The 25,256-nt window shown below is 50.2% G+C and overlaps 1 protein-coding gene across 9 annotated transcripts in view; it reads right to left on the minus strand.

Annotated features, from left to right (window-relative positions):
- Prkag2 (protein kinase AMP-activated non-catalytic subunit gamma 2) overlaps window positions 1–25,256 on the minus strand; it is a 215,025-nt gene that overhangs the window by 52,428 nt on the left and 137,341 nt on the right. For 6 of the 9 annotated variants that reach the window (XM_069997114.1, XM_069997115.1, XM_069997117.1 and 3 more), the window contains 2 exons: window positions 25,035–25,249; window positions 3,302–3,371 (listed from right to left, as the gene is read on the minus strand). In XM_069997114.1, the coding sequence (XP_069853215.1) occupies window positions 3,302–3,371; window positions 25,035–25,249 (285 nt within the window). Of the gene's footprint in view, window positions 1–3,301; window positions 3,372–4,310; window positions 4,449–25,034; window positions 25,250–25,256 lie in introns of those variants that run through there. The other 3 variants (XM_069997122.1, XM_069997123.1, XM_069997121.1) reach the window with 3 other exon arrangements.

Consider the following 25,256-nt stretch of genomic DNA (forward strand, 5'->3'; position numbering starts at 1 on the left):
ATTGACTGGGTGCTTGCACAACACTTAGTGCTTCGTTCAGGGAATAAAAGCAAGTTTGAGAAGGTTAATACCGATAACCACAAACGGAAACGATGGGACTGGGCCCATAACTTAAAACTTTAAAAAGCAAATGCATTAAGTGATCGCTATGGGTCATTTTCTATACAGTGGGCTATTTAATGTTCTCTTCATTATAAAGTAGCTACAGGCAGTGCCACTGAACACCTACTACCACAGCTCAACAGTGGGCAGCGGAAGAAGAGACCAACGGAATAGACTTGCAGGTGTTTACAAAATGGCCTCAGGTTGCACCCTGAAGCCATGAGATTGGTAGGGTGCAGACACAGCGAGGGATGCAGGGAGCAGGGTCTGGTCCTCTGTCTGACTGCGCACTTGAACTGTTCTGTGAATAAAAGTCTTGTTGGGGCAGTCACATCCACTGTGCTTGGCCTCTAGCCGATATCTGGTTTCTTGCTGCAAAGTCTAGCTCAGTAGTTATGACAGGCCGATACCCTATCACCCACAAGTCTCAAATATTCTACTGGCCCCTTTGCTGAGTTTGCCAAACTGTGACCCGAAGCCTTGGTCTTCAAAGAAAAGCTGGTGATCCAGCAGTAGCATGGAGTTTGGCAGCAATGTGGTCCCATTCTAGATCTACAGAATTGGGCTTAGACTCTTAAAAAATGCTCTGTAAGGGCTGGGAAAGGGGCAGAGTGCTTGCCTTGCATGTTTGAGGCCCTGGGTTCGATTCCTCAACACCACACAAGCAGAAAAAGTCAGACGTGGTACTGTGGCTCAAATGGTAGAGTGCTAGCCTTGAGCTCAAGAGCTCAAGGATGGTGCCCAGGCCCAGAGTTCAGGCACCATGACCCTCCCCCCCCACACACACACAAAGTCTGTAAGCCAGGTGCTCATACCTGTAATCCTTGCTACTCAGAAGGCTGAGGTCTGAGGATGGAGGGTCAAAGCCAGCCCAGCAAGGAAAGTAAGTCTGTAAGACTCTTATTTCCAATTAATCAGCAAAAATCCGGAAGTGGAGCTTTGTATGGCTCAAGTGCAGGCTTCTAGCAGAAAGCGCTAAGTGGCAGTTGAGGCCTTAAGTTCCAGTGCCAGGACCAGCACACACAAAGGAAGGTGAAAACTGAGGGTCTGCTTAGTAGCCACCAAGAAGGCAAGCTGCTAGCACATTAGCTGGGGAGACATTTAAAGGTGTAATGTCTTACTGTTAGGATCAATTCCCCCCACCCCCCAAGCAAATGCATGATTCTGCTTGATACTCAGTTTTTCTAAAAAAATTTTTTAGATGATTTAGCAGTTTGAAGTTCCAAAGAAACAATGAAGTGTTTTTTGGACTACCACGCCAACACCACTGCTCTTCCAGCCTGGCTCACAGCTTCCAAGGCACTGTTTAACATCGGCCTCCTGAAAAACCTCGCGATGTTTGACAGGGTTATTTGTGGGATTCGGCATGCTTTAAAGCAACGACAGCAATACAGATAAAAATAGATGGGTGAAAAGACATTCCCTTTCTTAGATGTTTCGATTGAATACATTCATTACACAGACAGGAACAATGCTGGGGGGGGGAGGAGGGCTGTGTCTACTTTGAGAAATGCAGCATAATTAAATAAATAAATCTTAGGACAGGTTGTGGGGGAGGGGGGAGCCACCAAACCAACACTGAGAAGAATCTCTGTGTTATGATTAATACCAGCCTCGAGAAGTCCATGCATTTGGCACAGGGCTAATGACACTTAAATACAAATAATATTTACAAAGTGCTTACTATGTGTTTACCCTATACTGAGTACAAGGTTACAGATGGACGCATTTACTCTTCCCAACAGCCTGATATTAGCTCTGTCTTCTAACTATGGGAAAGACAGGGTAAAGTCACTTGTCGAAGATCAGATAGTCAACGAACATGTGGAGGTAAGATCTGAACCTGAAGTTGGGTCCTTTTTAAATTTGTGTGTGTGTGTGGGCCCATATGTGCCCCAATACTGGGAGGCAAGAACTCTGGGCCTCACATTCTTGCTTAGCTTTTCCACTCAAGGCTGGTGCTCTACCATTTGAGCCACACAATCTCATTTCTGGCTTTTTGCTGGTTAATTGGAGATAATGAGGCTCTCCCCAACTTTTCTGAATGGGCTGGCTTTCAATGAAGATTCTCAGATCTCAATCTCCTGAGTAGATAGGCTTACAAGCAAGCACGAGCCATCTTTGCCTGGCTTTGAGCCTTAAACATCCTACAGCTCTTCTGTAAGTGATTGCTGGCCAGTCTCCTGGCTTCACCCTAATCTGTGATTTAGCCGTTCAAAATCTGAATAGAAAGAGCATCCCGGAACACACGGAGGACCAGGGCCAAGACATGCCCTGCAGTATCCTTCCTGGGAAGCGCTCTGATGAAGTCACTGGCTTAACTTGCAGGAGGATGAAATGTAAATTAAGTCCTGCAGATTCTGAAATGAATCAAGTTAATAAATACAGAGGACCTCAAATGGCAATTTCTATGGATGCGTTACCTTCCAGCCAACACGTGTGAGACACAGCAGAGCACTTACAAGACCACGGGAACAGGCCTGAAGTGGAGGAAGGGCTGGCCGGACAAGGCTGATTTAAGTAATCGCGGGAATCACAGGGAACAGGGGGCACGAAGTTGGCACGAGGCCCCTCCCCTCTCAGGCGCGTTATCCACGCCACCGACCCGCCTGGGAAAGCAGGGAGAGACGTGAGTCGCTGGGTGGTGGTGGCACACCCGACGGCAGGAAGGCCTTTGAAAGGCTCCAGTTGTCACGCATCTTACATAAAGTTCGCGCTCCACTCGGAGCTGGCTCGCCGGGTTCCATCTTAAATAGGCATGCTGGCCGAGCTCGCTCCTGCCTCGCACGCCGGCCTCCAAGTGCGACCCGGTTATTATCTACCTGTGAGGAGGCTCGGCAGAAAATGGGGCAGAAGGGCCGGGCGCGGAGCGCGCGGCGGCGCTGACAGGGGCTCCGGGGCCGCCGGGGGTTGAACTTTCCCCAGTGCCGGGGACACACCCTGCCGGGCACGTCCCGCGGCGCAGACCGGCGGGCCTCGCGGCGGGTGCCGGGGTGCCGGGTCCCGGTGCGGGCGCCGCGCCGGCGCCCAGGCGGGGCTGCAGGACAGCCCGCTCCGCCGAGTCCGGGTGCGGAGGACAAAAGGGCCGCCCGCCCCGGCGCACGCCGGCGGCCGCTGCCCCGGCCCGAGCCGCGGCCCCGCCGCCCGCCGCGGGGTCCGAGCGGGGTCCGGGCGGGAAGCGGCGGCGGGCGCCACTCACCTTCCTCGTCGAACTCCAGCTTCTCCAGCATGCCGGCTTCCGCGGGTCCCGGGGCCGCCGCCAGCGCCGCCTGAGGGGGAGGAGGACAGGGATCAGCATGGGCCGCGCCGCTCGTCCCCGGCTCGGCGGGCTCGCGGCCGGCCGGGCGCTCGGGCCTCGCTCCGCGGGCGCGGGCGGGGAGGAGGGGCCTGCGGCGGGCGGCGAGCGGCGGGCGGCGGGCGGCGGGCGGCGGGCGGCGGGCGGCGGCAGCGGCAGCGGCGGGAGGGACGCAGGCGGGGTGAGGAAAGGAGACGCCCGGGGCGGGGCTGACGGGGGGCGGAGTCAACACGGGCGGGGTAGAGGAAGGAGACGCCCGGGGCGGGTCCGAACGGAGGGGCGGAGTCAACACGAGCGGAGGGCGGAGTCAACACGAGCGGGGTGGAGGAAGGAGAGACGCTCGGGGCGGGGCTGAACGGGGAGGGGCGGAGCCAACAAGGAAGAGTGGGGAAAGAGACGCCAGGGGCGGGGCTGAGCAGGAAGGGGCGGGGCTAACATGGGCGGGAGGGGGAGGAGAGGCGCCCGGGGCGGGGCTGACTAGGGAGGGGTCAGGCGAAGAGGGAGTCGCCCTCCACGCGGCTCCGCTGCCTCCGCTGGTGGGTCCGCCAGTGGCACGCTCCGCTCACCCTCCTGCGCCTGTGGTACGGCCCGGGAGGAAGCGTGGGAAGGGGAGCCCCGCACCGGCGTGCGCCCCTGCTCCGGGCCGCGTGCACGGCCAGACGCCCCTCACGGTGGCGCCCGGCCTCCCTCCACGCACGCCCCCCACGCACGCACGCACCGACGTACGTACGCCCCTGGCGTCCGCGGCCCCAGGGCGGGCAGGTCCGACCTGCGCAGGTGTGGGCTCGGCCCGCCTGGGGAGGGGGCGGTGATGGCCGGGAGCGGGGGAGGGGGGGTGAAGCCCGGGCCCCGGCCTCCCGCACCTCGCACCCCGCACCCGCACGGTCGGGCCCCGGCCTCCCGCACCCCGTACCCGCGCGGCTGGGGCGTCCCTTCAGGCTTCCCTCCTTCCTCCTTGGGTTTCGGGTTCCGCGGCCTGGCCGGGCCGCCGGGGAGGGGAGCTGCGCCGAGCAGCCGGCCGGGTCCTCCCCTCGCTCCGGGCCCCGCGGCCCGCCCGCGTTGTCTTCTCCGGGGCGCTGCCGCCAGAAGCTGACACCGCCCACGTCTGGCCCGGCGACGGCTGTCACCCCGAGCTGGGGATCCGCGCCGCGCCCGTGGCCAACCGAGGCCGGCACGCGGCGAGGCTCGGCGGGCGCGCGGCGGCCCACGCCGCCCCCACGCGGCCCAGCTCGCAGGCCGGCCCCCGCGCCCACCCGGGCGCAGAGGCCCTGGTCCCCAGCAGGAAGCACCGACGACACCGTGTTCACTGTAACTGCTGCGACGTGGGGCCAACCCCCACGTAAGCCCCCCCTCCCCTAATAAAGATGGGGTGAGCGGGGATCAAAAGACGGAACTGATTTGGTAAGGTGTTTTTCTGGTAAAAACCTGCAGCCGTGTCTGCTTCTCAGTGAAAGAATGAATACCTGTAAGTTGAGGAGCAAGGCCAGGTGGCCAAGGCTCATGAAACCAACCAAGGGCCCAAAGTCCTAGCCACTGCCAGAGACCAGAGAAGGGAATTAAAGGAAAGAAAGAAAGAAAGCCCTGCAAAAGAGATGGCTGTGCGTATAGGAAATCCTAGGAAATCGACAAAACCCAAGCCAACCGAAGCAACCAGAACTAGGAAGACCGGCGAGGTCATAGCATAGAAAGAAAAGATACCCAAATCAACTGCACTTCTGCATCCTAACGGTAAAGATGTGGAAGCAGAGAAACGGCATGGTTTATAATCTCTGCAATAAAAATGAATGCTCTGGAGTAAATGGAAGAAACTCACAACAGGATCGAGGCACAAAATGTGGACAAAATGAACGGGAGAAGCACTCACTTTCATGAACTGGAAGGTCCAACGTGAGTCCACTTGCCCCCCAGGTACATCTTTTGGTTTAATACAATTCCCATCAAAACAAACACCTTTGTCAGCCTGTAATACTAGCTACTCAGGAGGCTGAGATCTGAGGATCCTAGCTCAAAGCCAGCCATACTAGACTCATTCCCAATTAACCTCCAAACATCGGGGAGTGAAGCTGTGGGTCAAGTTACAGAGCGCTGGCCTTGAGCAAAAAACTTGAGGGACGGCGCCCAGGCCCTGAATTCAAACCCCAGGATAGACAAGCTTATTCTGAAAGTTATACAGAAGGGTACAAGTTCTAGAATACCTAAGATAATCCTGAAAATTCAGAGCAAAGTAAGAACACCCCTATTCAATGACAGCTGTAGTAAATGATAGCATTACCCCTACCTCTGGGCCTCAGCTCCACCCAGACCTGAGCTTGTCCCTGCCCTAGAGTTCCCTCTATGTACTGGCCACTCCCATTCTCCACCCAGACCTACCTGCGATGGACCTGGACCTCGCCACTAGCCCCAGGATTACCCACCTGGATAGGGGCAGATGCCATATTGCTCCCTCTCCTGGTGGAAACATGGCTGCTCTAATAAACCTTATAATAATCTTTCTCTTGTGCCTGCCTGCCTCTGCATGATCCCCTGGGATGGTAGACGGATTCTAACAGCAATTATTCAATTATTCAATTATTGCTGTGGTAATCAAGATGGTAATGTTGGCAGAGGCATAGATGAAATGATCAATACAGAACCCCAAATAGGCTTAAACGTGTTGTTTGGGAAAGGCAACTATATGGGACAAATTGGATATCCACAGGCAAGAAAGCAAACATCAGTTTGAGCTCAAGTCTTAGACAAAAATTAGCTGATATTGGATCAGAATTAAAAATTAAAAATGGTAAAAAAAAACCTTCAGAGGAAAAAAATAGGGGTCAATTTCTGAGACTTAGGACAAGTGTGAGACCTGACGCCAAAACCACTGCCATTAGAGAGAAAAAAAAAAAAAACCCAGCATTTCATTAAAATGAACTTTTGGGTTGAGGTGGTAGCACATACTTGTAATCCAAGCTGTGCTGGAGATGAAGGGAAGAGGATTTCAGTCTGAAACCCTTCAAGCAAAGGTAAGGAGACCCTATCTAAAGATAAGGGAAGCAAGAACGGGCATGGCTCCAGTTGTTCACCCTTCATGGCCGTCAGAATAAATAAAAGGTGCCAGTGAAGATGGAGAAAAACATTGCAGGTGTGAATAAAATTGAAACCTGTGCTCTGAAAAACAGTTGGGGAAATTAATCAAACTAGTTTTTTATAAGAAATAAAAATGTGGGCTAGGAAGGTGGCTCAGTGGTAGAGCGCTTGCCTCGCATGCATGAGGCCCTGGGTTCAATTCCTCAGCACCACATAAACAGGAAAAAAGCTGGAAATGGCTCTGTGGCTCAAGTGGTATGGCACTAACTTTGAGCTGAAGAGTGCCCAGGTCCAGAGTTCAGCCCCCAAGACCGACAAACAAAAGGGCCACACCGCAAAGGTCACATGCTATAGACGTCCATTTACATTAAGCTCTGAAGAGCTCCAGGGTTCAAGCCCCTTGACCGACCAAAAAAAAAAAAAGATGTATTACATTTCATACATGCAATTAAATCATGTTCTCTTGGCTGGGAAGGGGGGTACAGTGAACCTTACAAGCAGGAGAGAGACCCCTGCTGGCTGGGAATATGGCTTAGTGGTAGAGTGCTTGCCTAGCATGCATGAAGCACTGGGTTCAATTCCTCAGTACTACATACACAGAAAAAGCCAGAAGTGGCGCTGTGGCTCAAGTGGGAGAGTGTTAGCCTTGAGCAAAAGCAGCTTAGGGACAGTTCCCAGACTGAGTTCAAGCCCCGGGACTGGCAAAAACAAAACAAAAAGCAACAACAAATGAAATGCTTAGTGATGACAGAGGCAGAGGTCAGGGGTAGACAGAGGCTCTTCTGGCAATAAAGGGAGGCATGAGGGGCCCAGTGTTACCCAACTGTTCTGTACCTTCTCTGTACCTGTGTCCCTCTCCTGCTTGTGAGGTTCACTGTACCCCCCTTCCCAACCGAGAGAAAATGATTTAATTGCCTGCATGAAATGTAATGCATCTTTTTGGTCCGTCAAGGGGCTTGAACCCTGGAGCTCTTCAGCTCAAGGCGAGAGTGCTCTACCACTTGAGCTACAGTGACAGTTTTCTGGTGGTTAACTGGAGATCAGAGTGTCATGGACTTTCCTGCCTGTGCAAGCTCTGAACCGAGATCTTCAGATCTCAGCCTCCTGAGTAGCTAGGATTACAGGCGTGAGCCACCAACACTGGGCTACAGTGCATCTTCTTGAAGTTCATGGTTCAGTGGTTTTCAATATGTTCTGAGTTGTAAAAGTTTACAACATTTTTATTATCCCAAAGGAGAACCTCATACCCAATTATCAGTTACTTCCCAATACTTGCCCAGGCAACCACTAACCTACTTTCCGTCTCTACCGGTTTTCTGATTCTGCACGTGTCATATGCACGAAATCATATAATATGCGGTCTTCTGACTGGCTTTAAAAACATCTTAAGGCTTATCTATGTTACAACATGAATCAACATGTCTTTCCACTGCTGAGAATATTCTACTGTGGTGATCTACCAGGTTTTCTTCATCTATCCATCAGTGGATGGGCATTTAGGCAGTTTCCACCTGTTTTTTTGCCATTATGAATATTCATACAGAAATGTCTAGTTGTCTAGGTAGTAAGGAAGGATTAGAAAGAAGTTCCTGCAGCCATACCGACTGTGGTTGTACAGGATGCTGAAGTGGAAGGGTTTTGAAGTCATATGAAGAGAAAGCTCAATTACTGCCTAGGTTTCACTTAGCAAGAAGATATTCACATTTTTTTCATTAAAGGTCGGGCACCTGTGGCTCACACCTGTAATCCTAGCTACTCAGGAGCCTGAGATCTGAAGCTCACGGTTCAAAGCCAGTAGGGGCAGGAAAGTCTGTGAGACTCTTATCTCCAATTAACTACCAGAAAACAGGAAGTGGCGCTGTGGCTCAAGTGGTAGAGCTGAAGAGCTCAGGGACAGTGCCCAGGCCCAGTTCAAGCCCAGGACTGACAACTTAAAAAAAAAAAAAAAAGCCGGGCGCTGGTGGCTCACGCCTGTAATCCTAGCTACTCAGGAGGCTGAGATCTGAGGATCGCGGTTCAAAGCCAGCCTGGGCAGGAGAAACCGTGAGACTCCTATCTCCAATAAACCACCAGAAAACCGGAAGTGGCGCTGTAGCTCAAGTGGTAGAGCGCTCGCCTTGAGCTGAAGAGCTGAGGGACAGCGCCAGGCCCAGAGTTCAAGCCCCACAACCGACCAAAAAAAAAAAAAAAAAAAAAAAAGGCCGGCCTAGAACACTAGCAGACTTGTCAATTTTGGGAACTTTTTAGGCACATATAATATGTTCACAGGTCCAAGGAGAGACACACAGGCACAAATGATTTAAAGTTGGTGGTCATCCACTGACCTTTTATGGAGATGTTTGCTTAAAGAACCACTGACTTGTGCCAGACTTAATTTTAGCTGCTCCAGGAGGGCCGGAGGTGGGGGGAAAGGGGGAAGCCTGCAGCGGAAAGGGCTCAGGCACCGTCACTGGCCAGGAGAGGGGCTTGTGTTCAAGTCATCCCTCACCTCTTCCATCTGCACCAGTCCTGCCCGCAGCAGCAGCAGCAGCAGCAACCCCGTGGTGCCATTTCTCCCAAAAAAAACCAGGGAGGAGGACATGGTCTCATTATGGCTGAGGACTGGGGCGTCTTCCCGCTGCATGCAGCCGATCTGGGGCTGCCAGGCTTCAGTATGGTGGAAGGACATGCTCTGAATCACACTTTTGGAAGGAGGCTTGCGAGAGATGGAGCTGTTCCGAGTGGGGGATAAAAAAGCTAAATTATTAAGGTTTAGTGTGCATAGTTGTGCCTAGGTGCTGCAAAAATAACAGTATTTTGAATGAAAACTTCATCTGAATGCTTCATCAGTAAACAACTGCCAAAAAACATTCCCTAATGCACCAAGGTTGGATGGGAGTTTACTCTGCCTTTGGAAAAAAAAACCTTCAATAGCTACTGCAAGAAATAATTCAACTTTAAATACCAGATAAAGAGCTTGTGAATAATTTAGTATCAAGAAGCAAAGTCGCTCCATGTCATCTGCTGCTGCTGTCACTGAGTTTCACCCTGTTCTGCCAGGGAAGTCTCCAATGCCCAGTGACTGGGCAAGAGCTTCCAGAACATCCTATATTCACTTCCTGCCATCTGCTCCAGATGGCTGGGGTACCCCTGTGTGCCCCTCTCACCTCTGGGCTCCATACTGCTTCCTGATCATCTCCATTCGCCTGTCTGAAACTGTCCCTGTGTTTTCTCTGTCATTTTAGGGTTTTTTTCTGTGTTGGTTCTTGTCTCTACCCACCATGGTGCCTCATCAGGCTTCCAGACTGGGTACCCTGCACTAAAACCCTGTGCAGGCTTTTTGGGGCGTCCTGGAGGTTGCAGTGCCTTGCCCAATGGAGGCTTTAGGACGATCTGGCTTCTCCCCCAGCTCTCTCTCACTTGGCTGGTTCCTACCCGGCCCTCTCTAGGAAGCCTCTTCTGATTTCTCCCTTGCTTCCCTCCTCTCCTCCCTCCTCTCCAACTTGTCTGGCTAATTACTTTTCTTTCTTTCCTTCCTTCCTTCCTTTTCTTTTCTTTCTTTCTTTCTTTCTTCCTTTTTTTTAGGTCGGTTGTGTGGTTTGAACTCTGGGCCTAAGCGCTGCCCCTGAGTTCTTCAGCGCAAGGCGAGTGCTCTACCACTTGAGCCACAGCTCCACTTCTGTTTTCTGAGTGGTTTATTGGAGGTAAGGGTCTCACAAACATTCCTTACTGCCTGGCTTTGAACTGTGATCCTCAGATCTCAGCTGCCTGAGTAGCTAGGATGACTGGCGTGAGCCACTGGTGTCCATCTAATTGCTTCTCTTAATGCATGTATTTCTCTGTGGCATGAACGAGGCACACTGGGCTGGCATTTAGGACTCTTCTGCTGTCTCTAATGAGGGTTACCTTGTGGCTCATGCCTGTAATCCTAGCTATTCAAAAGCAGAGATCTGAGGATCAAGGTTCACAGCCAGCCTGGGAAGGAAAATCTGTGAGACTTTTTTTTTTTTTTTTTTGTGCCAGTCCTGGGCTTGAACTCCGGGGCTGGGCACTGTCCTTGAACTTCTTTTGCTCAAGGCTAGCACTCTACCACTTGAGCTACAGCGCCACGTCTGGCCTTTTCTGTACACGAGGTACTGAGGAATCAAACCCAGGGTCTCATGCATGCTAAGCAAGCACTCTACCACTAAGTCACCTTCTCAGTCCCTCTATGAGACTCTTATCTTCAGTAAACCACCAGAGAACTAGTGAACTAATGAAGAATTACGGGATTAGTTATCCAGAGAACAAGAAGTGGGAGAGTGTGAACTTTGAGGGGAAAAGCTAAGCAAGAGTACAAGTTACAGTGCTGGTGCATGCGCGTGAGAGCGCGCGCGTGCATGCACACACACACAAACAACAGTCTGAATCGCTCCTTGAAGGGCAAGAATGACTCCTCCTCTTGGTGTGGCCTGAACCTGCCACACAATAGGCATTCAAAATATTTGAGCAAATTGTTCATTATTAGTAAATCAATAAAAGCTCTGTGCGTAAACAGTTGATGTGGAACTTGGAAGTGGGTTGAGAGGTTATTACATTCGGTTTACTCACGCTTCCCTTGGCCCTCTTCCTATGTAGACATGATTGTCATCCCTTTCCCTGGAGTGCTGGAATTGACGTTTTGAAGGGAAAAGTGACTTTTGTTTTATGGATTCTCACCGTGGGCGGGAGGCCGCCGAGGCCACCACACCTGGCTGGCTGGTGGCTGAGCTTTCTGCCACCACCACCCAACAGTTGTGGTTTCTATTTTCTTTCTTCTTCTTTTTTTTTGGTGCCAGTACTTGGACTTGAACCCAAGGCCTCCCACCCTTGCTTGGCTTTTGTGCTCCAGGCAGGTGCCACTTCTGGCTTTTTGGTGGTTCACTGTAGCTAAGAGTCTCATAAACTTTCCTGCCTGGGCTGGCTTTGAACCATTATCTTCGGGTCTCAGCCTCCTGAGTAGCTGGGATTATAGGCATGAGACACTGCACCCTGTCAGTTTAAATTTCTGTAAAGAGAAAACAATTGGATTTTAAAAGGAGTGCAGAAAATGGAACTCAAAAAAAATACTCACACCCAGCATTAATTTGTCTCATTGATTTTAATCAATGTATTTAGGGAAAAGGATTTGGTTTATTTTGCTCCTCTTCCAAATAACTTCAAATTGCTCAAAAATAAAGCCAATTCCTCCCTAAAATGAATTCATGACTTCCTGTAAGGACTATTTCTTTTGAAGTATGTTCAGAGAGTGACACCCAATTTCTACTCTGTTATTGAAAACATATTTCCAATGAAGGTAATTATTCGAAGACTGGAGAAAATTAGGCAGCAGGCCTGACCCCACAGAGGGTCAGCCTGGTGGGTCTGAAATGAGTGTGTCCCTTTATCTTTCTGAAGTAGACCTACATTTGTGCTAGGCTCAAGTGGTAGAGCACTAGCCTTGAGTGGAAAAAGCCAATTGAGTGCATGTGGTCTTGAGTTCAAGCCCCAGTACTAGTATATGAACACAGGCACATGTGTGCAAACACACACACATACACACACACACAGCGTGAAATACAGAGAGATACAGAACCTCCTAATTACCTGCAGACAATGATCTAGGTCAATTCAGAATTTAATGGAGTAAGACTGGATCAGAAGGAAACAAAAGATGGTAGATGGTACCACCCACATTGGATTGCACAAGCTACATCACATGACTCTCTTAACTAGTGATGGCATTTAGTGACAGAGCGGTCAGGAGTAACCACACTAACTGCTCATGGTGCAGTTGGAATGAAGTACAAGTTGAACCTTTTTCTCTACATTGAACAAAATATCTTTGTAAGTGGCAACTTGATTTTCTGACATTTAGCGTAGGTAGCTTATCTAAAATGCAGTCTCTTGAGTCAGGCACCAGTGACTCACCCCTGTAATCCTATTTGGGAGGCTGAGATTTGGAGTTTCACAGCCTGAGGCCAATTCAGATAGAAAAGTTCTGGAGACCCCTTCTCAACCAAGAGTTCAGTACATGGCCTGTTATACTAGCTATAATGCAAAATGTGACTAGCAGGATGACAGCCCAGCTGTGTGCTCAGGACGTGCGAGAGATCCTATGTCTACAATAACCAGCACAAAAAAGGGCTGGAGTCAATGCTCACCAGTAGAGTACCTGCCCAGCAAGCTGCGGGCTCTGGGTTCAAACCCCAACACCACACATGTACACACAAAAAGAAGTGTCCACTTCTGTTATTTAGCACAGACTTTTAATTGTGTGTTTATTTTCTCCAGGATCTCCTTTCTCTCTCTCTCTCTGTGTGTGTGTGTGTGTGTGTGTGTGTGTGTGTGTGTGTGTGTGTGTGTGTGTGTGTGTGTGTGTGTGTGTGTGTGTGTGTGTGTGTGTGTGTGTGTGTGTATTCCTATTCTACTGCTGGTTTTGTTTTCTATCTCTCTGGACTTTCAAATGGACTTTGCTTTCCTGGGGTGCAGGTCCATGTTTTCTTCCGTCCCTCCCTTTTAAGTCAGGCCAACAAGGTTCATGCTCACAACACTTGGTCATGACAGGAGCAAGAGCCTCCCTGCCTTTCCACCTAGAGAGCAGCACTGGACTGGAGTCTGAGCTCCCGTGGTGCCCTCCATCACTCAGATATGTCGTCCAAGGCCTCCCAGGGACCCCAGGCTGCCCATGGACTGGACTTTTAGCTCAAGGCTAGCACTCTACCACTTGAGCACACCTCCACTTTTTGCTTTTTGCTGGTTACACAGAGACACAGACTTTTCTGCCCAGGCTGGCTTTGAACTGTGATCCTCAGCTCTCAGCCTCCTGAGTGGCTAGGGTTACAGGTGTGAGCCACGGGTGCTGGCTCAGGTCTGCGCTTTGAAGTGAGAGCCCCTCTAGTTCAGCAGAAAGGCCTGGCCGCCCTTGCTGAGCTTGCTCGGGTGGTGCATGATGACACGCATGCTCCCGCCTGTTGCATCTGAACCCATCAAACATACAACACGGGGAATGAGTTCCACGGCCATCCTGCATTTTGGAAGACAATAAACATGTGGGCAGGAAGCCCCCAGCTCACAGATCATCAGATATGGGTGGTTTGATACAGTCGGTCTCCTCCAGAGCTCAAGGACCAGTGTGCTAGGTAAAGAGCAGAGACTTAGTCTCAATAGTACTTAAGGGGGTGCCAGGATCAGGTGAATCTACTACAGTGGGGAATGCAAGGTTGAATCATTGTGGTCTCTTTGAGAGAGAGAGAGAGAGACAGAGAAAAGAGAGAAGGGGAAGAGGGGAAGGGGTGGGCGGGGGGGAGGTGAGAGAAAATGAGAAGTGGGGAGAAAGAGAGGAGCAGACAGACAGCGCACCCTCAGCAGACACGCGTGCAGCTCGGCCTGCCTGCGGGATGTCCTGCACTGTGTGCTGCCCGGGACTTGGCCAGAGCGGCACCTCAACTGGGGAACAGAACTAGGAACCACAATAATTTTCTTTTCATCAAAGATTCCCCAGCCCGTGTCAATACGTCCTAGCAGTGGGAGACACACCAATCCGGACCTCAAAGCCTCCAGTAGGTGTTCAGAGATCTCCAAGCCACATTGCTGGACGCAGGAGGAGAGGCCAGGATGAAAGCCGGCAACACGGGGAAATTTGCTTCCTTCTCCTGCTCTTCCAGCTCCTGATGAGTCTCGGACGATTTGTCTCTATTGCTTCCCGGGGGCTGACATGCACTCACTCACTTTCCTAAAGGAATACCATCCACTGACGCACATATCAATATGATCTCGGCCATGCTGGCTTTTGGTATGTTGTAGATGTTCTCTAGCCTCTTAACCATATTGACTCTCTTACTGTGTCAGACCTAGCATTTGACTTAATTTGAATAGCACACAAGACTTATTCAACACTAATGTCTATTACATTTTATGAGACGGAGGCCTCCAAACAGAACAAGATGCCTAAGAAACAAACCAAGTCAATTGAAGAAGCCAGCTGCCTGACTAAAAATAGCATCAACGGTGGAGCTGGGCAGGGTGGTGCTCACCTGTAATCCCAGTACTTGGGAGGTGGAGACAGGGGTACATGCATTTGAGGTTAAACTGTGCTACATAGAGAAATCCTGTCCAAACAGACAGAATATGTGAATGGCTAAGTTGTTGAATGAGCTCTTTGTGTATGTGTGTATCTGTGTGTGTTGAACTCAGGGCCTGGGCGCTGTCCCTGCACTTTACTTTGCTCAAGGCTAGTGCTCTACCACTTGAGCCACAGCACCACTTCTGGCTTTCTGGTCATTCTTTGGAAAGCCTTTCCTGCCTGGGCAGGCTTTGAACCGTGATCCTCAGATCTCAGCCTCCTGAGTAGCTAGGATGACAGGTGTGAGCCACAGGTGCCCAGCTGTTACCTGTTTTTGTGTCTCTATATAAAAGGACTAGAAAGGTTGAGCAAAAGCTCAACACTGCTTTTTCTGTTTGTCTTGAAGTGCTAGAATCACAAGTTCAAAATTTCCTCTTTATGTTTCTCCTTTTATAGTAAGGAATTTTGTACAAATTCTTTAGAATTTTTCTTTGTGTGCTAAAATACACATCTTAATCATTTTACCTCCCAGCTAGCACTGTCCTGTGTGCTCACAGCGTTGTGTAACCATTCTCTAGGTTTTCTGGAGGAAAAGAGGAATGTTCTTTATTTATTTAGTTTTGGTCAGTCATGGGGCTTCAACTCTGGACGTGGGCCCTGTCTCTCAGCTCTTCAGCTCAAGGCAAGCGCTCTACTACTGGAGCTACAGTGCCACTTCCGGTTTTCTGAGTAGTTTACTGGAAATTACAGTCTCATGGACTTTCCTGCCAGGGCTGGCTTTGAACCACAATCCTCAGATCTCAGCTTCCTGAGTAGCTAGGATTATAGGTCTGGGCCTGGCACCAGCAGGAATGTTATTTTTAAAAGATAGAATCAAGTCAGGCATGATGGCTTACAAATGTAATTCCAGCTACTTGGGAGGCAGAGATAGGAGGACTGAGGTTCAAGGCCAGCCTGGATAATGGGACCGCATCTCACAGATCAAGCCTGAGGTGGGTATATAGTGTCTCATGCTTGCAACTTTGGCTACTCAGGAGGCTGAGATTGGGAAGATAGTGGTACAAGGTCAACTTGGAGGAAAAACAAGTTGACAAGACCCCTTCTTCAATTAAAAGCTGGGCATGGTGGCATGTGCCTATTAAACCCAGCTATGTGAGAAAATTCACTAGGAGGATCAAGGTACAGGATAGCCCTGGCAGAAAGTAAGACCCAATTCAAAAGATAATGAAAGCAAGTGAGGTGTGGCTCAAACAATAGTGCTGCTTTCTGTCTGCCTAGCAGGTGCAAGACCATGAGTACCACCAGGGAATAGAAGACCAGGGGCAGCGGCGCACAGCTGGAACATTCAGTTCACAGGAGGCAGAGGCAGGAAGATCACAGTTCCAGGTCAGCCTAAGCAAAGAGCCTGAGACCCTATTCTGAAAAATAACTAAAGCAAAATGAGTTGGGAGTAGAGTTCAAGCAGTGGAGCGCCTCCCTAGCATGTAGAAGGCCAAGTACTTCCGCATCCCCCTCCCCTCCACCAAATAAAAGAACAGAAGAACTAACTAGTTCTCCAGATGGTTCTAATTTTTAAAAGAAAGAAAAGGGAAAGGCTTAATCAGACCCAAGCATGGTAACTGAATAGCCTTACCAATTGGGAAAAATGATTATAAGCAATGAGCGTTTAATGGAAAACCACAGGCAGAGATGGAGAAATCGCATTACAGCATCCCTGCGGGGATTCTTAGAGTGCTTTCTATGGAACTACCACCTCCATTTCCTCTGTGTGTGTGTGTGTGTGTGTGTGTGTGTGTGTGTGTGTGTGTGTGTGTGTGTGTGTGTGTGTGTGTGTGTGTGTGTGTGTGTGTGTGTGTGTGTGTGTGTATGTGTTTGAGGTTTGAACTCAGGGCCTGGACACTGTGTGTGTGTGTGTGTGTGTGTGTGTGTGTGTTTGAGGTTTGAACTCAGGGCCTGGACACTGTCCCTTAGTTTTTACACTCAAGACTGGTGTTTAGCACTTGAGCCACAGTTCCACTTCTGGCTTTGTTTGGGGGGGGGGGGAGGGGGACATGGGGGCTTGAACTCAAGGCCTGGGTGCTATCTTTGAGCTTTTTGGCTCTACCACTTGAGCCACAGCTCCTCTTTCAGATTTTCCATGGTTATTAGAGATAAGATTCTCACAAGCTTTCCTGTGAGGGCTGGGTTCAGCCTTCTGAGTAGCTAGGATTACAGGCATGAGCCGTCAGCGCATGGACTCCATTCCTCCTTTTTGTAATCATGCAGAAGGGACGGCTGTCACTTAGGACTCTGGACACCCATTTCCCAGGCTCTCAGCTAAGCCTCCAGACGAGCTGGAGGAAGGTATTACAACACACGGCCTCCCAGAGCAAGTGCCGGAGGCATGCGGTCATGCACAAACTGGGCAGACACGGGGACACTCCCAACAGTCTTGGTCTAAACTTTTCTACCACTTCAACACCTATATGGTTAATACCAGAGTCAGAGTTTGTGTCACCACTGTACCAGTGTCCCTCTGTCCGCTGAAGCGCATGCTTTTCTAAGTGCTGGGAGTTCGGGCAGCCCTGGTCCTGAGCCCCAGGAATTCTCATCTAAATGCAAATCAAGGCCAGCCGCTGGAGAGGCGGAGAGGCTTCAGCCATTTCTCCATCAGTTAATGTTCAGCGCTCCCCCACCCCCCATGCATGGCCACACAACTCTATTGGGGAGCAAGTCTCTCTTATTAGAATTTAACCCTTGGTTTTCTTCCCATCATGAGCAATTACATGGGTATTCAGAGTCCTGATTTCTTTGACTTCATACATGGTTAAAAAAAATTGGACAGAGAATCCTGTTCCTCACTTCTGAGTCTGCATCTGGACTTACAGGTCGGGGGCCTTGACGTCCCTACGGGATGCCCCAGAGGAACAAAGAGCAGTGCCCTAAATGGGACTGGCTTTTCCTCCCAGACCCCCTCCCCTCCGGCACCTTCCCAGTTAACTGAAGGACACTGACACTCAACCTTTTATGCCAGGAACTGGAGTGGCATCCTGGAGTCCTTTTGTGTGCCAACATACCTGGGGTTACCAAGCCCAGCCTGTTTATGCCATAACCTTTTCCTCTAAGTTTCCACTCCCTGTGCTGTCTCTTGCCAGGTTAGGCTGTGCTTTCTTTACTGGGTTCTGGTCTTCCTGGAGGAATCCTAGCAGAGGCGAGTAGGACCAATGCTTGCCTTGACCAGCTTTCCACCTCTATACAGAGTACCTGAGACCAGCAACTCATAAGTGGAAAGAGATTTTGGCTGACGTTTCTGGAGGCCCCTCGTGCTGAGTCTGTGGGATGGGAACACGTGGCAGCGTAGAACCACACGTACCACAAGCTGGACTGTGAAAAGGAAGGGGGTAGGGTCCCATTATCTCATTTAAGGGCCACACCCCCAAAGACCTAAAGACCTCTCTCTAGGCTCTACCTCTTAAATCCCTGGGGACCTGGGATTGGCTCTGTCTCTGTTGCTGCTCTGTCAACAAGTTGGTTCAGTTTACTGTTCCACGAGAGACAGAAAGGCCACACCAGTCCGGCCAGCTCCCAGGTGACGCGGTCAGTGAGCACACACGCTGCATGGAGAAACACGGGCAAGGCCGGAAGAATGCCCGCCTCAAACTGCACAGGATTGAGAGTTAACTTTGGGGGTCTGCTATGTAGCAGTAGAGAAATGCTTACAGTCTATAGTCATACAGGAGTGGGGTGGCAGGAGAAGAGCGTGCAGATCGAAGGGGTGGGGGCGCCCTGTCTTCGATCTGATGTCTCACAGGTGACAGCTACCCCAGCTGGAAGCACCTCCCGCCGCCCCAGTCATGCCCAGCGGCCTTGCTGTGCCTGGAGCACCGCATTTCCCCTTTAACACCATCTCTGTTTCTGCTCCTCCATCTCCTTCAGAGAGGATTCTCTTCAACAAACTTGAACCCAACCCCTGTCTCTGCCTCTGCTCCCAGGGGACATTGACTCGATCAAGACCCAGGTCAAGAGTGAAATTACTAGAAGTGCAGACACATGAGTAACACAGCCACGCAGAGAACTACCCGCGGTGAGTGCCACCCGCACGCCCAGCTTAGGCTCCGGCTAACTGCGTGGAGAGGGAGCAGGGAGGTGCTGTCACTCACGGTGCCAACCCACTGGGTCCATGGCTGACCACCCTGCGCCCCCAAAGGCTTCTGTTCCCCTTTCTCAGTTCTCTTTTCCAAACGAGAAAGTTTTGATATAGTCACATGACAAATGACAACTTGTGAAATTTCCTCTCTCCACTCATTCGGCCTATTTTCTTCCTATTCTAATCCATCCTACCATCTTTCCTTTCCCTCGTGCCCAAGTAAGCAGTTAGCCATCTACCCTTCTGGGTAGAGATGTGATGATTCATTTTCAAGTTTCACTTGTTGATTAAAAACAAAAAAATTTTTTGGTATGTGTTTGGGTGGGAGGAAAACACTAGATGACTAGATGACTAGATGTCTTCTAATCTTTTTCTGTGCTGGTACACTGGGGCTTGAGGTCAGGCCCTTGTATTATTGCTTGTTTATTTTTGCTCAAAGCTGGTGATCTACACCCCAGCTCTACTTCTGGCCTTTTCGGTGGTTTGTTGGGAGAGTCTCATGGACTTCTCTGCCTGAGTTTGAGCCAGGATCTTCAGAACTCAGCTTCCTGAGTAGCTAGGATTACAACCACGAGCTACCAGTGCTCAGCTTCTCAAATCATTCTTTCCAAATATACAAAATAAAAAAACCTCTGAATTCTTCAGTATCAAAAAATACCTTTATTTCACCCTCAAAATCCAATCTGGCTGGATAGAGGATTCTAGATTCAAAGCATTCCTCTTGCAGAAGTAGGGCATTGCTCACTGACTCCTAGCGTCTCAGACACTCAAGGAGGAGTGTGCAGATAAGTCTGACTCTTGTCCTCTCTAAGTTATTTCTTTTTTTTTTTTTCTGGATGCCTTTGTGGTTTTCTGTTTATCACCAGAATTCCAAAATGTTATCAAGTTGTGCCTAGGAATGAGTCAGTATTTTTATCAATTATACTTGGTATTTGGTGAGCACTGACAATCTCAAGACTGGAATCTTTTTTTTTTTTTTTTTTGGGTCCGGTCATGAGGTCTGAATTCTGGGCCTGGGCACTGTCCCTCAGCTCTTCAGCTCAAGGCTAGCACTCTACCACTTGAGCCACAGCGCCACTTCTGGCTTTTTTTTTTCTGCTTATGTGGTGCTGAGGAATCGAACCCAGGGCCTCATGCATGCAGGGCAAGCGCTCTACACTGAGCCACTTTCCCAGCCCCTGGAATCCTTTAATTCTGGGAAGTTTTCTTCAATTATTTCTTTAACTGTGCCCTCTGTTCCATTTTCTTTGTTATGGGTATCGGCACTTCTGAACTTGTCCTCTTTCTCTTACCTTACGTTCTTGATGATCTGCTTGGCCATTTGTACTGTATTTTTTTTTTTTTTTAATTTCTGGTGCCAGTCCTAGGGCTTAACCTCAAGGGCCCACGAGCTGTCTCTGAGCTTTGCTCCACTTCTGGCTTTTTGGTGCTTAATCGGAAATAAGAACCTTGTGGACTTTCCTGCCTAGGCTGGCTTTGAACTTCCAATCATCATACCTCAGTCTCCTGAGAAGCTAGGATTACAGGTGAGAGCCACTGGCACTTGGCTGCATTGTATTCCTAAGGAATTCTTCCCTTTGATATTCTAGGATATTTATTCTTCCTTCAGGCAAGTCTATTCAGCTACAGTGATCCACTGTTGAGTTTTTCACTTCCAAGATACCTGGATGGTAGTTTTTAATGTTTCTTTCCTATGTTTACATTACAACCTTCTCTTGTATCTCTGTAAACACACTGATCAAATTTCTTCTGAACTTTCCTTCTGTTTCCTGGATTAAGTCTGCTTCTTCCAATGCTAGCTGTTCTGTAGTTAGTCTTGTCTCTCCTCTTTTCCTTAGAAAAGTTCACGAGTGCCTTTTAAACTCACCACTGCTTATCTCTGGAGGCTCTGAGGGGCAGCTAGATGTGAGGTCAGACAAGGTGGCCCAGTTCTTTGACTTTTGGACATAGTGGTTTCCTCTTTTTTCGGGGTTTTGTTTACTGCCTGGCACTTTACCAACTTCTCAAAGTCCCAAACCAAACACTAAAAGTAATTTCATTATGGCCTCTTTTTTCTTAGGCTGGGAGGTAGTCTTTACCTTCCCTACTTTCTCTTCCTCCTCTGGTTAAATCGGTGACACTCATCTTCAGGCCATACTGGTTATGTCCTCAGTTTTGAGGACACTGAAAGGTTAAATTCTGTTGTTTTTTTAAAAAATTTTATGTAAGTAATGGGGCTTGAACTCAGGATCCAGGTTGCTGTCTCTTGGCTTTTATTACTTAAGGCAGGTGCTCTACCATTTGAGTTTCAGCTCTACTTCTGGCTGTCTTGGTGGTTATTTGGAGATAAGAGTCTCATAAACTTTCCTGCCCAGGGTAACCTCAAACTGTGATCTTTAGATCTCAGTCTCCTGAGTAGCTAGGATTACAAGTATAATCCACTGGTGCCCAGTTTTGAGTTCTGTGACACTAGACCTCTTCTCCCTCTTCCTGAGGAGGAAGACCTCTTCTCCCTCCATCCCTGGGGCCTCTTGTCTTTCCTCTTCCTCTATCTCTGAGCATCCTTCTTTTTCCCTCTCTGAGATGTCCTCTCTCCACTTCCTCTGTCTCTGAGGTCCCTTTCCTTTCTCCTCTAGTCTTGTGGCCTCTGGCTCTTTTAGCCTGGAGATTTCTTTTTCCTTCCATTCTGAAGACTCTTTGATGTCTCTAAGTTCTCTCCTTGGAAACACTTACCTCTTTGGTAAATAGCAAGCGCAAGCCATCACTAGCTATTTTATGGATTGGGTCATTTTGAGTTTGCCCCTCTCTGTGCCTTTGCCAGGAAGGGAACCAGTTGCTCTCACGGGATTCTGCGTTACAGCTGCTTCAGCCCCTGGGGAACAGCGGACCCAGCATGGAGGACCAGAGCAGGACAGGGAGGATGCCCCTTCTCACTTTAATCACTCCTTTCCCAGGGCTCCTCTCCGGTCACTTCCCCTACAGCACTGAGATCATCACCTCCATTCTCCTGTCACATCAAGATTCCTGAAAGAGAATCACACGAGAGACTGCCTCCTTTTTTTTTTTTTTTTTTTTTTTTTTTGTCAGTCATGGGGCTTGAACTCTGGGCCTGGGCGCTGTCCCTGCACTCTTCAGCTCAAGGCAAGTGCTCTACCACTTGAGCCACAGCGCCACTTCCGGTTTCTTGGTGGTTCATTGGAAATAAGAGGCTCACGGACTTCTCCTGACTGGGCTAGCTTTGAACTGTGATCCTTAGATCTCAGCCTCCTGTGTAGCCAGGATTACAGGCGTGAGCCACTGGCGCCTGGGGAGACTGCCTCTTTCACCCCGTCCACTCCGCCCACAGCAGATGCCTTCCTCCCTTGGTTATGTAGGGATCGAGAATGCATTCTTGTGAAGGTCACTGTGACCTCAGCCCTTCCGTCCCATGGCCAATGGCCAGTCTGTGCACCTGTGTTGGCAACCACTTCCTCCACGTGTGTGAAACACAACAACACCTATTCATTGTTTCTCTAAAGCTGTTTGTCTGTTTTTCTGTCTGGCCTCCAGAGGTCCCTTAGATGCCCACTTGTCTTAGGTCTCTTTTCAGTCCCCACATACTTCCTTCGATTCTTTTTCCTCTCCCATCATGACACCAATTATCTTTTACAGTTGGATGATTTCCAAATCAACATTTCCAGCTCTAGACTCAAATGCGATCACTCCTGGGACACCTCAACTGGTCTGTGTACACCTCAGAACTCTGCAGTGCCATGAGCGCTGGACACCCCCATGTATGCATGCCTGAACACACGCTTCCACACACCCACAGGCATGTCCCTTCTCCTCCTCCCTGCTTCTCTCAGGGCAGACTTGAACTTGGTTCTTCTTTTGTCCTCCCACTAGTCATTCACTACATTCCCAACGCCTTTCAACTGTTCCTCCGACCCAGCTTTCTTCACTGCTCCATTTCTTCTTGCCTTCAGGAGGCCCAAACTACATTCTACCACATCTCATCTGGGCCTGAGCTTTCCACACCCAGCCTGAGGGCTCAGCCTAAAATGCAGAGCTGACCACTGCTCTTTCCTGCTGAAGAAATTCCCCTCCTCAGGACTAACTCTCGAGCTCAGCATGGAAGACCTTCTCCCATAGGACCACAGCAGGCTGGCAAGTGCTGTTCTTATGGTTTACCTGTTGGAAGCCTTGGATAGCAAAAGTACTTTTCTTTGCTCAATTCATAGATATTTTCTAGAATCATCCAGGGAGATCAGACACTGTCCCTGCCCACGTATATCACTGTCCTCTCCCCTGGCACTGATTTGCTGATAGATATTGTCTGCTACAGACTAGCTAATCACCTCTAGCCCTGTCCAATGTAGAATAAAATTCAAAGGAACTTGTGCATGCGTGTGTGCACATGCTGGTACCGGGGCTTGAATTCAGAGCCTTGTGCTTTTGCTTGGCTTGGCTTTTGCACTCTAGGCTGGTGCTAGAGTAAGCTGCAGCTCCACTTCTGCCTTTTTGGTGGTTAAGTGGAGATAAGAGTCTCATGACAGCCGGGCACTGGTGGCTCACGCCTGTAATCCTAGCTACTCAGGAGGCTGAGATCTGAGGATCACGGTTCAAAGCCAGCCCGGGCAGGAGAGACCGTGAGACTCCTATCTCAAATAAACCACCAGAAAACCAGAAGTGGCGCTGTAGCTCAAGTGGTAGAGCGCTCGCCTTGAGCTGAAGAGCTGAGGGACAGTGCCCAGGCCCAGAGTTCAAGCCCCACGACTGACCAAAAAAAAAAAAAAAAGAGTCTCATGACCTATCCTGCCCAGGCTGGCTTCAACTCGCTGATCTCAGCCTCCTGAGAAGCATGAGCCACTGGTGCCTGGCTTGTGCTAATTATCACAGCCTGAGAGAAGAAAGCAGTATTTGGGAATGTTTGCATCTCTGTGCCAGTGCTTTCCCTCCTCACCCCTTCTCCAGTCTTTCCTGCGGCACAGGGTCTCCTGTCCCGGCAGGTCAGCCTGAGGCTGGAGGGCAGTGTGCCGGGAAGGCAGTGTGCCCTGTCCCTCTGCCTCTAAAGGCACCCATGGCCATTGGCTGCGGGTCCTCCCTGCCCGGCCTCCTGACAGGCAGCCAGGCTGTGGCCCATGGTGACTCTGCCCAATCCCCCACCCCCTCCTCGGACAGAGTTCCATGCCGCAGCCGCACGCGAGGCCTCTTCCTTCTCATTCCTGTTCATTCCCAGCCCGGCCCCCGTCACCATGACTCCAGCTCAGTGGGTACAGCTACTTTGGGCACTTATCACCAGTGTCCCCCTCCCCCTCCCTCCTGAGTGTGGTTTTGGCTTACAACTTGGCAACCTTCTTCTTGCTTTTTACTTAGGGGTCTCCCCTTCCTCCCCCCTACCCCCCCCCCACCAAGGGCTGCTGTGTGGCCAGCCAGACTTCACATTCTAGAAGGTGGAACAAGACCTCACACTTCAGCGCTTGCCAAACTAACGAATCCTGTGCCAGCACACCTTTAAGGAAGCCATGGTTGAATGGACAGGAAGAATGGCAACAGTATGTTCTTTGCCTGGTGACACATCCTCTCCCAAAAGATAGGGGTGGCTACATGCCGAACCCTAGCCCCTGGGGAGCAGGCTGGTGCTTTATCCCCCAGTACCTGGAAATGGGAACGTATTTGGAAATAAGATCTGTACAGATGTGATTAGGTTAAAGAACTCCAGTCCAATATGGCTGGCATCCTCTTGGGAAGAGGAAATTCAAACAGGTGCAGACGCAGAGAGGGCGGCCCTGGAAGCCGGAGGTCCCGGGCTGATGGCTGCCTGAAGAGGCAAAGCCTTGTCTGAGTATCCAAGGCAGTAGGGGTCTGCCGGAACTTCTAGAGGCTTTGGGCCTCCAGAATTGTTGGACAACAGTTTCTGTTGGCTTTACCTTCCCCTCCAAGTCTGGGGTACAGCAGCTTCTCTAAATCAACAGATTCTCCTTCCTTTCTTTGCTTCCTTCCTTCCCTCCTCTCTCTTTCTCTTCCTTCTCTTTCCCTCTCATTTCCTCCCTTTCTTCCTTTCCCTTCCCTCCTTTCTTTCCCCTTCCTCTTCCTATCTCTCTGTCTTCCTCCCTCCCTCCCTCCTTCCTTGCTTTTCTTCTTCTGCTCTACCTGGTAACATTTTACTTTAGCATTCCAGTCTAGGCAAATTCAAAGAACTCTTCCAAAGGATGGCCTGGAAACTTCCTGGCCATCTTCTTCATGGAGCGGAAGTTAGCGATTTCCCTTTGATTTCCATTTGCCCACTGTGTCCCCACCTTTCTTCCCCAGCCTGTGACTTAGGACAAGAAACCACACATGCCAGCGGTGCCCAGCCCCAACCAAAGGCAGGCTGGCACAGCGTGGAGAATACACGCCCAGCCTCCCTCTGACACCCTGCCCTGGGAAGAAAGGCCCAGACTTACGGTTCTGGGGGAAGCCTGGTGCGTCGGGGACGCCAGTGGAGGCCGCGTCGGGCTGTGGAAGGCCAGGCAGAAGCGCTGGGTGGCGTCTGGCGGGGAAGAGGAGGCATAGATGCGGTTTTCTAAACGCTCGGGCTCCTGCTTGTAAGACTCGAGAGGAAACGTGTGCTGCTTCGTCACTTGGGTGGGTGTGGATGGGGATGAGGAGACGCTGGAGGCTGTGGG

Source organism: Dipodomys merriami, unplaced genomic scaffold (assembly GCF_024711535.1).
Source record: "Dipodomys merriami isolate MVZ:Mamm:240054 unplaced genomic scaffold, mDipMer1.0.p SCAF_5, whole genome shotgun sequence".
Taxonomy (NCBI): domain Eukaryota; kingdom Metazoa; phylum Chordata; class Mammalia; order Rodentia; family Heteromyidae; genus Dipodomys; species Dipodomys merriami.